The sequence below is a fragment of the Sceloporus occidentalis genome, unplaced genomic scaffold (assembly GCF_023333645.1).
Source record: "Sceloporus occidentalis isolate IW3139 unplaced genomic scaffold, rSceOcc1.0.p SCAF_13, whole genome shotgun sequence".
Classification (NCBI taxonomy): Eukaryota; Metazoa; Chordata; class Lepidosauria; order Squamata; family Phrynosomatidae; genus Sceloporus; species Sceloporus occidentalis.
In genome coordinates, this window is record NW_028316993.1 from 1,815,364 (window position 1) to 1,830,769 (window position 15,406).

The 15,406-nt window shown below is 44.6% G+C and overlaps 1 protein-coding gene across 4 annotated transcripts in view; it reads left to right on the forward strand.

The window, feature by feature from the left end:
* The first annotated feature begins 375 nt into the window (after positions 1–375).
* AXL (AXL receptor tyrosine kinase) overlaps positions 376–15,406 on the forward strand; it is a 51,287-nt gene continuing 36,256 nt past the window's right edge. For 2 of the 4 annotated variants that reach the window (XM_089478253.1, XM_089478256.1), the window contains exons 1-2: positions 640–1,545; positions 11,160–11,358. In XM_089478253.1, the coding sequence (XP_089334379.1) occupies positions 1,470–1,545; positions 11,160–11,358 (275 nt within the window). In that variant the 5' untranslated portion in view covers positions 640–1,469. Of the gene's footprint in view, positions 409–639; positions 1,546–10,744; positions 10,834–11,159; positions 11,359–15,406 lie in introns of those variants that run through there. The other 2 variants (XM_089478255.1, XM_089478257.1) reach the window with 2 other exon arrangements.

Here is a 15,406-nt window from a genome sequence, read left to right on the forward strand (position 1 = left end):
GGCTGTCCCGAAATGATCAGGGATGATGGGCACAACAGTCCAGCAACATCTGGCAATCCACAGCTCCCCTCAATGTCCCAACATTTCTCTCTCTCTTTAGCAGGTGAACAACATCTCAGCCTTTGGAGATGAACTGCCAGAAGTGGAGGAAAGCAATCCTTAGGCGCTCAACTCATGATAAGAGTATTAAAAATATAGCCATGTTAGTCTGTGGAATCAGTATGTAGAGAGATCTTGTAGCACCTTTGAAACTTTCTCCATCTCAATGTACAAAATGCTGCATTGGCTCAACATCTGCCAATAACTGGACGAAAGAAGTTGGCAGCATGAGCTTTCACAGGCTTGAGTTGACTTCCTCAGATGCTTTTTGGTGGAGTGGAAGCCAGCATAGACATATATATGCCATTGGTATGTGAGGATGTCAAGTCAGAGAGTTTGCAGCTAATCCATGCTCAGTCTCTGTCCCATGCGCTCGGTGTGGCTTTCCCCACGACTCCTTTTTTCCCCCGGCAAGTGGGTGCGTGTAACTTTAAGAAAAGTCTGTCTTTCTTTCTCTCTTCTGTTCTTCTCCTCCCATTAACCCTGCCAAAGCTGGATGGAATTTTTCATTCTCACACCCCTTGCCTGGTTCCTCCTGTCTTTTCCACCCCCAGCCTTTCTCTCCCTTTCAACTTGCTAAGCTCTGGCAGGCCTTTTAACCAAAGCACTTTTCAACAGTAGTGAGTGGGAGTGGGTGAGTCAGGGGCAGAGCAAAAAGGAAGAGCTGTTTCCCTAATTTTCTCTCTTTCTCTCCTTTCTTTTTTTGGAGAAGTCAGCACTTTGGTCCTCAAGAGAGGCTGGCACTCTTGGAGACGTTGGGCGCGCAAGTTTGTTGGGCTACACAGATCTATTTCTTCCCTCCTTGAGTCAGAAGAAGCAAACAAAACCAGAGCAGAAGGAAGAATTGCCTGGCAAGAGGAGGCAGAAGAGGAAAAGAAAATCAGGTGCAGGACTTGGGACAAGCCAGGATGGAAAAACAACACTCTTGTGACAAGTGAAGCCAACTCTTAAGTGGGGAATTTGAAGGCAAGACCTTTTCTCGTTGGCTCTCCTTTGGATTTTTGTCCTTTTTGTGATACGGACCATTATCCCAGGTTGGGAAACTTATCTGGAATTTCCACCAAGAGTTTTGGCAAGTTGGGGAAAGCAAAAAAACGAAGTTGCCTTTGTTTTGTTTCAAAACCTTGGATCCATCTTTCCATCCATCTCTTGGGTGCTGACTTCACTCTCGATTTCGTCACTTGTTTTCGGCTCCAGCGACAACTTCTCCCTTCAGCCTTTTCCTCCACAAACCGGGGAGCTGCCGGACACTTGTGAGAATCTGTCCCCCAAATTTTGGTGTCCCCCCCCCCCCACATCTCTGCCAATGAGCCTTTAGTTTTCTCTTGGGCAGGCTGAGATTTGTTTGGAGACTCTTTGGTCTCGGGAAAATGAGTCAACTTGGCCGATCTCTTCTTTGCTCCTGCCTGATGGTTTGGTGGATTGGCATCAGCAGTGCCCAGGAAGGTAAGGATGTGCCCATATGTGGATCTGTGGATGTGAAACAGAGGGCACAGCACTGGTGTTGTGTTCAAAACAACAACAGAGTGGATGATACCAAGAGTACTGCAATCCAATGTGATGCGATAAGTAGAAGGTTGAAAGTAGATCAAGATGTCTGGATGTCTGGATACAAGTGGTTTAATTTTTTGGCAGTGTGACATTCAATGAGAGATGGGATATCACAGCTCAGATTTAGACTACCTCACAGGGTTGGTGTCAGGGTCAAGTGATAGAAAGTCTCTCCTTGGCCAAGATGCTCTCTGAAATGGCTTTGGGCAAGTGATTGTCTCTCAACCCAACCTACTCCAAGGGTTGTTGTGATGCTAAAACATGTTTTCTCTCGGTGTTATGTACTGCCCTGAAGTCTTGAACATCATTCTAGACAGTCTAAGAAGCATGGGTGATGGAGCGTTGTCTGTTCTTTGAAGAAGCAGAGGTGACACCCCGTGGCAGTAACACAACAGCCCTGTGAGGTAGGCAAAGGTGAGGTGATTGGGTCAAGGCTAGCCTGTGAACTCCGCAGCTGAGCAAAGAATTTGAACTCATGTCGGAGAGCCAGCACAGTGTAGTGGTTTGAGTGTTGGACTATGACTCTGGAGATCAGGGTTTGATTCCCTGCTCGAGCCTAAAAAAAACCAAACCACTGGTTGACTTTGGGCAAGTCACACTCTCTCAGCCTCAGAGGAGAGCAATGGCAAACCTCCTCGGAAGAAACTTGCCAAGAAAACCCCATGATAGGGTCACCATAAGTCAAAAATGACTTGGAGGCACAGAATAACAACAGCAATTCTTCAATCCAGGTCTGATGCTCTTCTCCGTTCCACTCCAAATATTGACCAGAGTGGGATTTCGGAGTGAGCAAGTCTCCTTTTCTTGCCAAGTCTGGTGATCTGATGGCAGGGTGGGGAGATGATGATTCAGTTGTCTGTGTTGGGACATTTTGTGTGTGTTCTTGTAGGCTTTAGGGATTTGCCCACTCCAGGTGCCTTCAGCTGGGCCACATCAGTCACCACCATTGTTAGATCCCAGATTCTCCCACTCCGTCGCCTCTAGGTTTACAGGGGAAACCTGACTCTATTTGACTTGAAGATTGCAAGGTAAAACAATGCTCTGAAGCTGGAGCCAAGAAAGAACTTCAGTGCTGCAGGTGGGTCCCTAGAGAAACTGTCCTGCTCTGATTCTGTGAACTGGCAGTTCAAGGGTCAACAACAGTTTCTATCCCTTACCTTTTTGGATGACAACTCCCAGAATCCCCCGGACAGCATGCTTCCTGGGGGATGCTGGGAGGAATAGTCTGAAACCAGGTAACTTCTTAAACTCCACCTGCAGGTCACCAGCCTCTGAGGCTGAGAGAGTGTGACTTGCCCACCCAGTGGGTTTGCATGACTGAGCCAGGATTCAGACCCTGGTCCCCGGAGTCATCGTCCAAGGTGTTGGTGTTGTTTCTTTAGAAGTGGTTTTCCCCCCTTCCTTGTTGAGTAAAGTTGTGGTTGGAAGTCATGCTGGAGGGACAGGGGAAAATGCCAGAAAGAGCTCTCCAAATTCATATTCATAGACGGAGCCAAACTAAAAGGGTGTGGTGCTACATATCTGATGCCTTGTGTAAGACGAGGGTTAGATTCTGAAACCCAAGGGCCAAGTACTGAGGAGACAAAATGATCATTTATTAATGTATACCCCCTCCTTTGTACAAGGTACTTCAGGTGACTTACAGGCAGAAAACAATGGCATCCTTTCTACTGTATACTTAAAAGAATGTGTAAAACAATGGAACAATTGAGCCCGCATCAAGCAAAACTGTCCCAGAGTCTTCTCTGACGCCAGGTGCTTTTTCACCCCTTTGGTACCCCCTGCTGAATAAAAGATGGAATAATACCAGATGTATTCCTGACTAATCTGGAATTCCACCGTCAAGCGCAATATCTGTAGCTACTTGCATAGGTTGCAATTCTCATTCCACCAGAAGATTGCACTGAAAGGATAAGACCCACCTTTCTGGTATTTCTTAGCCACTCTGACTGTGTGACATTACGGTCCATAGGGAAGCAAGCCAGCGTAGCGTGGTGGTTTGAGTATTGGATTACAACTCTGGGGGGACCCAGGTTCGAATCCCTCCTCAGCCATGGAAACCCAGGAGATTGTCGCACCGTGACGTTAACTGCTGGCAACTCAAAAGAAATGAAACCATGACATGCTGCAGCCGTGCGTTAGATCACACGTTTCTCTGAAAACCAGGATGTATTCGCGATAAGAGCGGCAGGAACTGACCCCGTTCTTAAGATCGTGACTTTTTTTTAAAGCTGCGCATGCGTACTTTGACCTCACTAGAAGGGAGGGAGTGGCGCAACGTTGCAAGATTGCGCAACGACGGCACGTCCATGATCGCACTGGTTGCTGGACGCGGTATTGTCGCGTAGTTGTGGAATGAAAAGTGGTGGTTTTAAGGCAGGATAGCAGCAGTCTGCGCACTGCGTCACGCGGTTAGAACTGTTGCCAAATCGGAACTATGCCAATTGGTTTGTGCCATAACTGGCAGTGTGATAATCTCCCACTCTGATATTGTCCAATATTTCACAGATGGAAACCAAGACACCTATAACCAGCCAACATCAGAATAGGGCCAGGGTGGCAAAAGCTATATATGAGGAAGCACACAAAAGCAAGGAGAGGCTGCAGCAGTTTGCTTTGTCCTGAGCCTACTGGGAAGGACCAGATTCTGTTGAGTTAACTGAGTGCAAAATAATTTAGAGCTCAGTTTGCAGCAACTGAAGTATGCTGAGGACAAAGAAGTGAAGTGGGGAGAAACCGGGACATTTGAAAAGCATGCGAAAACGTGGGATGACAGAGGATTAATTGGCACATCCAGACAGCTGGAAGGTATGCACCTTGTGAGCAAGTCACGTATTTTCTCAGCCTACTAAGAAGCCAATCTGAAACCTCTCCTGGAGAAATCTTGCCAGTAAAACCTTGTGCTAGGGTAGAGGCGATGTGAAGGCACATAGCAACCACCACACCAGCATATGGTTCAGTGGGACCTGATTCGTGCTTTTGAACTGGTATGGTTGCAACATGTCTGCGCACGGGGTTCTTTGGAAACGCATGCTAGGCCACCTAGCATTTCTGGAGAATTGGCAAAACAAGTGATGTCATTATGAGCTGAAACACCTAAGCCCTATTATTAATGGTAAGGAAGATTATTCTAGACAATTGCGGTCAAACATTACACCAAAGAATCACATGAACAATTAAACAGTCAACTTTTGCCTGTTTTTGCCTTAACTGCTTCCTCAAGAGAAACACTCCATTCAGAGAGGCATGCATTTTGCTATAGGAAAATGTAAGCGGATAAAAAGAAGACCACTGGATGTGGGAGGATAAAGGGCAAGGCACAACATGTCCACTGAAAAATAGGTTATGGTTGTTGTTGTGTGGCTTTAAGTCATGTTCAATTTATGGCCACCCTAAGATGAACCTATCATGGGGTTTCCATGGCAAGTTTCTTCAGAGAGGGTTTGCCATTGCCATCATCTGAAGCTGAGAGAGTGTGACTTACTCAGGGTCACCTAATAGGCTTACATGGCTGAGCTGGGGTTCAAATCCTGGCCTCCAGAGTCATAGTCCAATTCTCAAACCACTACACCATGCTGGCTCTCTACATACTGTAACATCACTTGATGGTGCATAAGATGTTCAGATAGGCTTAGCTTGAGTAGTAGCAGGTGATAACTTAATGTTGTGTTATAGCCAGATACACAACGAAGTGTAAATTTAAATCTGAACTCCATAAAGCCCCTGTCCCCAACCCTGAGAAGAAAGAAGCTGTAAAAACTGGGAACGACTGTTGTCCTTTTAAAGCAAGTTGTCCCATCCAGGACAAGAAGAGAATCATGTCAGCCTCCAGATGTTGTTAGACTGCAGATTCCAATGCTGATATGCTGAACGTTTCAGTCTAGCAACATCTGGAAGGTTGCACGATTTCCACCCTGATCAAGGAGGGGACACACACACAGTTTTCATCAAGTCTGCATCAGCATTAGCATGTCATCTGCACACCAGATTGCAAATGCAAATCTTACACCATGTTTTTAGGGAACAGAGGATCTGTTTGCGTGAGGCCAGGATTGGAGGGAGTGGCTGCTCTTTGCAAGCATAAGGTTTCAGAAACACGTTTTAAGTGCCCAGGATATTGAAGTGCCCAAGAAATGGAATACTGCCTACCTGCCTGCCTGTCTTACTGAATATCTATCCATGCTAACATCTATCTATCCTGTCTTGACTTTTTGTATTTATTTAGAGTATTTATACCCCACTCTTCAGCCAAAAGGCTATCAGAGCAGCTTACATCTATCTTTGTCTGTCTGTCTGTCTATCTATCCCTACCTACCTACCTACCTACCTACCTACCTACCTATGTACCTGTCATTCCATCTGTCTGTCTATCCATCCTAATCTACCTACCTACCTACCATCCATCTATCTATCTCTATCTACCTACCTGCCACCCTACCTGTCATTCTATCTGTCTGTCTCTCTATCCTACCATAGCTATTTATCTATCCTTTCTCTCTATCTATTTGCCATCCACCCATCCATCCTATCTTATTTCTATCATACTCCATCCATCCATCCATCCATCCATCCATCCATCCATCCATCCATCCATCCTCTCTTTCTCTGCCTTTCTCCCTCTCCATCCATCCATCCATCCATCCATCCATCCATCCATCCATCCATCCACCTATCTTATCTCTCCAACTATTTTTCCTTTCCCCACTCCCTCCCTCTCTTACTTTCTTTTTGGGTGTATAGAGTGGATGGATTGGTTCCTTTTAACATCAGCTTCAATCAGTTAAGCAGGCTAATAATAACACAAACCACTGCTTTGTGGCTTATTGGAAGGAGATTGATTTTCTCACACCCATTATTTTGTTTTAGCACAGTCCCTTGGCATGGTAGTTAGATGTCTCTTGTGGAATGGGTGCCCTTAATGAAGGGACCAAATATGCTGTCCTACTTCTCCAAGCAGAGCTTTGAGCAATTTACTTTTGCAGACTACAGCCCCTAGCAATGACGGCCGAGAGATTCCAGTATTGGTAGTCCACAGGAGCAAATATCCTAAGCCCTGGTTTGGAGACGGCAGTGATGGCTGAAGTCGAGGAGGACCAAAGCTGAACTTGTAAAACTGGATGGGGTTTGGTTGGAGGTGGAACGCCAAGGAATGTTGCCAGCCACCTCTTATTCCGGCTGGACTCTTGTGGCTTTAATAGCAGCAAAGCCAAGAGAAATGCATGCAGACTGTCTCTTTACAGAGTGACCAGATGTTCTCCTTCTCCTGGGTGTGTCCTACATTTCAACCTTCTGTCCAGGAGGAATTCCAAAATGTCTTTCATTTTGGGCATGACTGAGAAGCATAAATTTACATTTTGTATCCAGAGTGCGTTGAAGACATCCAGAGTTTTCTCCCAGTTTATCCCAGGTCTATTCTTATCAGTTATTCACACAGCCAAAAATCCAATTTTTTTTTTGGGGGGGGGGGGAATTTGGGGAAAGGATTGACATCAATTATCCTGGGTTAAGTGGGTTTTTTGGCAGCTCCACCAACTTAATCAGATGCATTTGAAATGCATGTGAACAACAATTCAACCCAGATTCCACCTGGATTATTTTCACTATCTGAATAACCCCCGAGTTTATCTAAAAGATTCGTATTTTCGGCTGTGTGAATAACCGATGCAAATGGATCCGGGATAAAACTCTGCATGCCTTGAATACGTTCGCATCCTTGACTCCATCTTTATTCAAGCTGGCCAGCTGATAGTGTTATCCTCTTCCCACTTTGTCTTGGGATTCTGCAAAACTTGGGAGGCAAGGGGATGACTTTCTCTCTTGGAAGAGTTGCTTGTGTAGGTGGTGGTCAAGAGAGTCTGTATCTGGTGAATGAGGCAATAAAGGAGGGGTGTAGAATAGGCTTGTCTTTCTTCAGTCCAGAGGAGCAGAAGGAGGAGGCATGTTTTTGTCTTCCAGACCTCAGGGACTCCTTCCAGGCTCCCGAATGGTCTGTGATAACTAGCTAAGAAGGGAGAGGAATGGCTCTCCACCCTTTGGGTGACGGTCTGTGCCAATTTTTCCTCCCCTTGGGACTGGGAGAGGCGGAGTGGTTGGCACCATTTGCTCAGTGATGTCAGGAGCATGGAAAGGGGACTGAAACGGCTGTCCAGTCCATAGGGGGCCATTTTATCAGTCCTCTCCTTTCCTTGCTCAATTTCGAACGATGCACCCCATCCCACATCCATCCATGCAACCACTGTGCATGTCATTGCCTCCAGACTGCCTGGCTCTAAGCACCAACATTTCAGCAAAGATACGTCTGGTCAAACAACATCTGAGTGTGTCCAAGATAGCTAACATTATTAATGAGGAAGGACATGCAAGCTAGGAAGGGTTGCAGCAGGTTGCTTTTGCCAGAGCCTACTGGGAAAGGCAAGATTCACCTTTCTCCTCTCTTTCTTCTGATCCAATTGAGTGAAAAAATCCTTTTGCTACAACTCCCTCTATTGAGTTAACTGAGTGCAAAGCAATGCGAACATAAGTTTGCAGGAACTGAAGTAAGCTGAAGACAAAGGAGGGAAGCGGGAGGAGGAGAAAGACACTGGGACAATTTTTAAAACGCTGAAAAAGTAGGACTGAGGATTAATACGGACTGTCCTTGCCATATTGGGATGATTTAAAGTATGTTGTAGTCTGTGCCCAGTGATGGGAAAAGTATGGACATGCTTTTGCAAAGAGTCTCACAAACTAAAACCTGGATACATTCATTTTTAAGATTTGGTTAGTACAGTGGGCCCTTAGTATCCAGTGGGATTTGGTTCCAGGACTCCCTGTGGATACCAAAATCTGTGGATGCTCAAGTCTCTCATTGAATACAGTGGCATAGTAAAATGATGTCCCTTATACAGAACAGCAAAATCAAGGTTTGCTTTTAGATAGATAGATAGATAGATAGATAGATAGATAGATAGATACAGTGGGCCCTTGATATCTGCTAGGGTTTGGTTCCTGGTCCCCCTGTGGATACCAAAATCCATGGATGTTCAAGTCCCATTAAATACAATGGAGTCCCTTATATAAAATGGCTAAATAAAGGTTTGCTTTTTAGGATTTATATATTTTTTGAATATTTTTCAAGCCGTGGATACTCGAATCCGTGGATAAAAAGATCCGTTGATATGGAAGGACAACTATATTTTCAAGCCATAGATGCCTAAATCCGTGGATAAAGAATCCATGGATACGGAGGGCCAATTGTATAAATTCCTTTCCCATCTCTAGTCAGATGCCATATAGATGGCGGTTCCACGAACAGAGAAAGAAATGTGAGGGTTAAGACTGAGTCCTGGGTGCTGTCCAAATACAGAACAGTTTGTTTCTCAGGCCCCGGAATGTGTCCCTCATTCCTCAAGAGTTAACTGTGGCTATGAGGCAGGATATTCCCAGATTTATGGACTTACCCACCCCCTGCCCTCTCTACTTTACATACACACAAAAACACACACTCCCCATCCCCATCCATCCTTCGCTTGGCATATGCCTCCCAAAGGGTTGTATAAATTCTCCTTGTTTCGCAGCTGATGGAAGAGCCTCGCAATGACGCACTTTTATTCCACATTACTTAGCTAGTCTGGAAAAACTTCAGCCAACTTCTGCGTCCCCGTATACAGCTGGATAACATAGTTTACACTGCATAGGAATGAGCTGGTAATAGCCACCGATTAGAGCGGGGAGGAATAATCTGTGGCCCTTCCAGATGTTGGACTACAGCTCCCATCCTCTTCCACCATTGATTCTTGCTGCCAAAGAACGATGAGTGTTGCAATCTTGGCACCATCTGGAAGCACCATGTTTTCTGCGGAGTTTATTACATGAGACATATCCGGTGCAGAAACTTGATTCAAATTGGAAAAACCCTGCAAAAGCGGGTTGTTTTTCACATGATGTTCAGTGTTAACCTGAACAGAAATTAGAAATAACCCGCAAAAGTGGGTAGTTTTTCAGACGATGTTTGCATCAATGAAAAATAATGTGACATTAATACGAATGCAAAGTCGACAAAACCTGTTCCTTTTTTTACTTTCGGGAACTACCCTTGATATCTGTTGAGGTTTGGTTCCTGGATACCAAAATCCATGGATGTTCAAGTCTTATAGGATCTATTATCTCAAGACTGAACATCCAGAGCCAGGCGCCAAAGCGATGCACTTTGATTTAAAGAGTTAAAAGAATACATTCTGCGCCTGGCGGGAGTTTTGTTTTAAGTATTAGAACTGAACTGACCTCGCCATCCTTTTGCATAAAAGTCTATTTTTGGTCAAAGCAATCTTTCTCAATTTTAAAAACCTAACTGGAGCAGTGAGGGAATGGGGCGGGTGGGTGGATGGACAACATTGTCATTTTCTTGTTGCGGTTGTTAAAAAATGGAAAGCTGGGGACTCCTGCCAATCTCTTGCTAATCATCCAGAGATCTCCCGTTAAAATGGGGATCTGCCTAGGGCTGCTTCAACGGTCGCTTCCCTAAACTAGGCAAAGAATATGTTTTTAATAGTGTAATCATTTAATTCTGTTTTAATGTAACCCTTTTCTATGTTTTTAACTGTACTGTTTTTAATCTTGTAAGTCCCAGTTTTGGAAAGAGCAAAGGATATAATAATGCAGTCAGCCCTCCATATGCATGGACTTTTTATCCACGGATTCAAGCATCCACTGCTTGAAAAATAATCAAAAATGTATATAAATTCCCAAAGGCATAAGCTTCGCCTGTTGAATTTCTGTCACCGAGACACTCATTTAAGGATGGTTTTCTGTTAAGGCACACAGGAAATTGTACAGTCTGCTCTGGGAATCCTCCAAACCCTCCAGTAGCATCAGAGACTTTTTTGGTCCTTGGCATCTCTGGGGTGTGCTATGCCAGAGAATAACAAGAGCCATCATTAAGCGGGTGGGACTGGTGTGGGTAGCTGCCACCCCTGGCATCTAGTGACGGAGAGGCGAGCAGAGGCATCGTCTGCATTCATCCAGCCAGATCATGACAGCATTACTCTTTCCTGCTTCCCCAACTGGTTCAGAGCAGAAGATTGGAAATGGAAGGGAAAGGAAAGGAGCCAGGTCCACTTGTGCTAAGAGGTTGCCAGCATTTACACTAACCCTTGCTCCTGTGCAATGAAACAGCTACTCAATCTGATGCAGACTTTTGCAACAGTTAGTAGTGTTTTCTCTTTGTTCTTGAAAGCCTCACATACTATTTCCTTTAGATCAAACTGCTGTTGGAGGCACCCACATTGGCCAGATTCTCTCTTTTTTCCTGGCCAGTGACCACCCTTTAAAATTTATGGGATTATTTATGGTTTAAATAATAATCAGGGTGGTTTAATCTGGGAGACCAGGGTTCGAATCCCCCTGCTCTAAAGATAGCCCTGTGTAGAGCATATTCTAGTAATCTGAACAAGATGCAATTCAATTGTCACTCAGTTTTCTTCTCTGTTATGCCATTCTGATAGTATACTCTCTTGTCTTTATCCTTTTAGCTGTGTACTTCCTTGAGAGCCCATTCAACCTGACATCCTCATTGGGAAAGGATGTAAAATTCTCCTGTTCTGTCCGTGCCGCCGGAGAGCCGCCTGAGCTGAGCTGGTTGCGGGATGGCATGGCTTTGGAGTTTGCGGACAGCAACCAGGTACAGGTGCCTTTGGATGACGAAGAATGGATGGCCACCAGCGAACTCAGGTAAGCACCTTGCGGCTTCTGAATAAATGGCTTAAATAAATGGCCTCTTAACATTTCGTAAATGATAAAAACTGGGACATGTGCGGCCAAGCAACATCAAGAGTGTGGTCAAGATGGCAAGAGTTCTTATTGAGGAAAATCACACAAGCGAGGAGAGGCTTGTTTGCTTTTGCCTCAGCCTACTGGGAAGGGACAGACTCAGCCCTGTCCTCTCCTTCCTTCCTGACTTAACTGAATTAAAACTGCGTTTGCCAGGTGCCAGGTCTTACCCTCCGCTCTGCTCCGCATCCGCTTTCTGGCTAGAAGCAAGTAGGCTAGATTAAATGTTCTTTATCCCATCTCTCCAAGCAGGTGAGCAACTGTGGTTGGTACTTTAATGCACAACGCTTGGTGAAATGATCAGGGACCGTCTTTAGGTCTCATATGTTGGCTCCAAAAGCTCAGAGCCTGGGACGATCCCAAACCTAGCAACCTTACCTCCTAATAAGGAAAGGAAAGTGCTGAGCCTCTGGGCTCCGACTTCAGTGTGGCACATATTTCCAGCTGCTTGCAAATATGTGCATTATAGAAATGAAGTCTTCGGGCAACACGAGGAAACGACACACCGTGGAAAATGTAGAAATAATCTTTGATGTTGCACATTTAAAGGGAGGTCACGAACTTGAGTTGGCTTCACGTGAACAGTTAACCATTTTTGTCTCGGGGACGGGGAGTGGGTGGGCTGCCTCTGAGGGTATGTATGCATGCGCTATGCATGAGTGTGTGTGACTCATTGGGAAATATTGTTTCCAGTTGCTCAACTCCAAAGCAGGAGAACTTGGCAGCGGGAAGGTTGGCAGCCTGCCTCCTTCTCTCCTTTGCTCCCAGCTCTGACATGGTGCCTTTCTCCTCTCGCTCTTTCCTTGCCCTCTTGACTGGCAGCTTCAGGAAAGTCGGGGACAAACGCAGGAAGCAGGGGTACCATCGGCCCTCCGTATCCACAGATTGTAAATATTCCCAAAAATATCAATTCCAAAAAACAAACCTGGATTTTGCCATTTTATATAAGGGACTCCATTTTACTAAGCCACTGTGTTGAATGGGGCTTTCAGTATCCAAACCTCAGTGGATACCAAGGAACCACTGTATACTATATAAATTCCAAAAAGCAAACCTGATTTCTACCATTTTATATATGAGACACCACTTTATTATGCCATTGTATTTTAATGGGATGTGAGCATCCATGGATTTGGACATCCAGGGAGGGTCCTGGAACCAAAACCCAGTGGATACTGAGGGCCCAATGTATTTACAGCTATGGGAGATTCGGGGGGGGGGGGTGTTAAAAATAATATATTGTGATTTAACTAATGCTATCTATGGACACAGTGCTTATGAGCAGAGTTGGGAACCAGTCCCTTTTTTCGACTACAACTCCCAGGATTTCCAGCCAGCATTCTGGATATGGATCATGGGAACTGTAGACAAAATGACCTGTCAAACACTGGTTAAGCATACCCTTGGTTTATGGCATTTATTCTTCCCCAGCTTTCACTGCAAGAAGTTCAGGGGGATGAGAGGCGGAATCAGTTTTGGCATCTTGGCTTATGAAAATCTCAGTGATCCTTACTTTTTAGGGTCACAGAGTCCTTGCATAACCTCTAGTATTTCATGGAGGAAAATTGGGACAGAGGGTGATCAAGATGGGGAAAATTGTTAAGGAAGAAGAACACACAAGCTTGGAGAGGCTTCAGCAGTTTGCTTGTGCCTGAGCCTGTCCTAGGATGGTAAAATCCCAATTAATCCTCTGCTATCCCATTTTTAAACCTGCTATTAAAATGTCCCAGTTTCTCTCTCCTTCTCCCACTTTCCCTCTTTTGTCCTCTGCTTACTTCCATTGCTGCGAACTGAATCCAGAGTGCAAAAGTAGTTTGCACTCAGTTAACATAGCAAGGTGGGGGAGAAGAGAGGAATGGAAAACTACTTCCCAGTAGTTTCAGGCAAAAGCAAACTGTTGCAACCTTTCATAGGTTGTCTGTTCTACTTCACGAATACTATTTTTGCCATCTTGACCAGACTCTGATCTTGCTTGGCCACACATGCCTTGGTTTTAATCTGTGAAATGTTGGAGGGCATGCCATCTATGTTTGCACCATGGAAGAAAACGTGTAGCTATGATATCCAAAGGTTCAGGGGAAGGCTGCTTGGTGTATCCCAGCATGTTGAGGACTACAACACCCATCAGCCCTAACCAAGACAGATAATAGTAACTAATTTAGGAACATGTAATCCAGAACATCCAGACATTTGTTTATCCTTGTTTTAGAGAGAGAATAAAATTTTGCAACTGAAATTCTAGAAAGCTTCCTCAGCGGATGACTATCGGAAACTAAATTGTTGTCCTTTAGTTCCCACGCTTGTTTTTTAAGTATATTTTGTGGTTTGTAAACTATGTTTCATTAGCTGTGTGGGCTACTTAAGCCTCTTTTTAATTTTTGCTTAGAAAAAGGCAATTTAGCTGTTTTTCCCTTTTCAAAAATGCTTATACATCCATCTCGGATTTGATAAACAGTGAGGGAAACCACGAGCGGCTGAAACAAACAAAGTGGGTTTAAAGAACTTTTGTGAAACAAACAAAAGAACCTAGCAGATGATATATACTTTGTTTTGTCTGCTTTCTTGGAGAGTAGAGGAGGCAAAGGGCTGATGGCTCTCAAGAACGGGGGCAAAAAAGGTGAAAGAATCCAAAGGTTAACACAAAAAGAGAGATGGCTTGCCTCCAAAAACATGCCAGTCCTCAAACCAGATAGAATTGCTAACCAGCAGTATATTAGATTGTTGCAGGCTTCCTGAATGCACCATGCCCTTAAAATGCCCAGGGACAGTTCCGGTTAATCCTTTACCATCCCACTTTTCCAGCTGCTTTTAAACCGTCCCAGTTTCTCTCTCCTCCTCCCTCCTTCCCCCTTTGTTCTCTGCTGAGTTCAATTGCTGCAAAGAGAATGCAAAGGGATCTTGCAACCCCTTTGAGACTAAGTGAAAGAAAGAAGGTGGTAGCAGGTGCTTTTGTAGAAGATCCTACTTCCTCAGGTGCATTAACTCTGGTTTGCACACAGTTAACTCAGGAAGGAGGAGAGGAGAGGCTTCCCCTAAAGTAAACTGCTGCATCTTCTCCTATTTTGTGTGCTCTTCTTCATTAACAACTTTGGCCATCTTGAACGTACTCTGATGTTTCTTGGTCACATATGTCCTAGTGTTCATCTGTGAAATGTTGACAGATGCTCAAGAGATGCTAAAATTCCCATTATTATTATTGGGAGCTATAATAATAATAATAATAATTTGTTTTATTTATATACCGCTATTCCAAAGATCATAGCGGTGAACAGCAAGTAAGTTAATTAGCAAGTAAGCCCCCAACAGTCTGGGTACTCATTTTAGCTCCCTCCTCGGAAGGATGCAAGCCTGAGTCGAGCTTGGGCCCTTTTGCTGGTCTTGAACTCGCAACCTTGTGGTTTTGAGTGTGGCTGCAGTACAGGCATTTAAGCACTGCGCCACCAGGGCTCCTATAGTAAAATTACATATGGAACGGAAGCCATCAGATTGGGAAGGAACGGTCCAGTTCCCTGCATCCTCAACCAGGGTGAGCCATAGCTATATTGGCTAGAAGATTCTGGGAGTAACTGTACCCAAAAGTAACTTTTCCAATTGTGCCCCTAACCCATAGCAGTATACAATAAACAGCACAATCCTCCATTTTGAAGTTCCAGGCAAATCCCATTTACTCTCAGGTTCGTGTGTAAAAAGACCCGAGTCTTAACAGAGGAGAGATCTATCAGCAACTCTTAGCAACTATGGATAAATAAAACCCCAAAGACTCATTTGTTGTCTGGTGCCTTTCTCCTAAAAAGGATTTTACAGAGTTGTGTGTGTTTAAAATTAATTCTTCATTGGATTTTAGTATTTCGGTGAGCGAGATGCATTTGTGTCTCAGCCCATCCATTCTAACCGAACATGAATTTCAATGTTTTGTGTAATGTGCTGTTATTTGTTACTTGTTGTTATG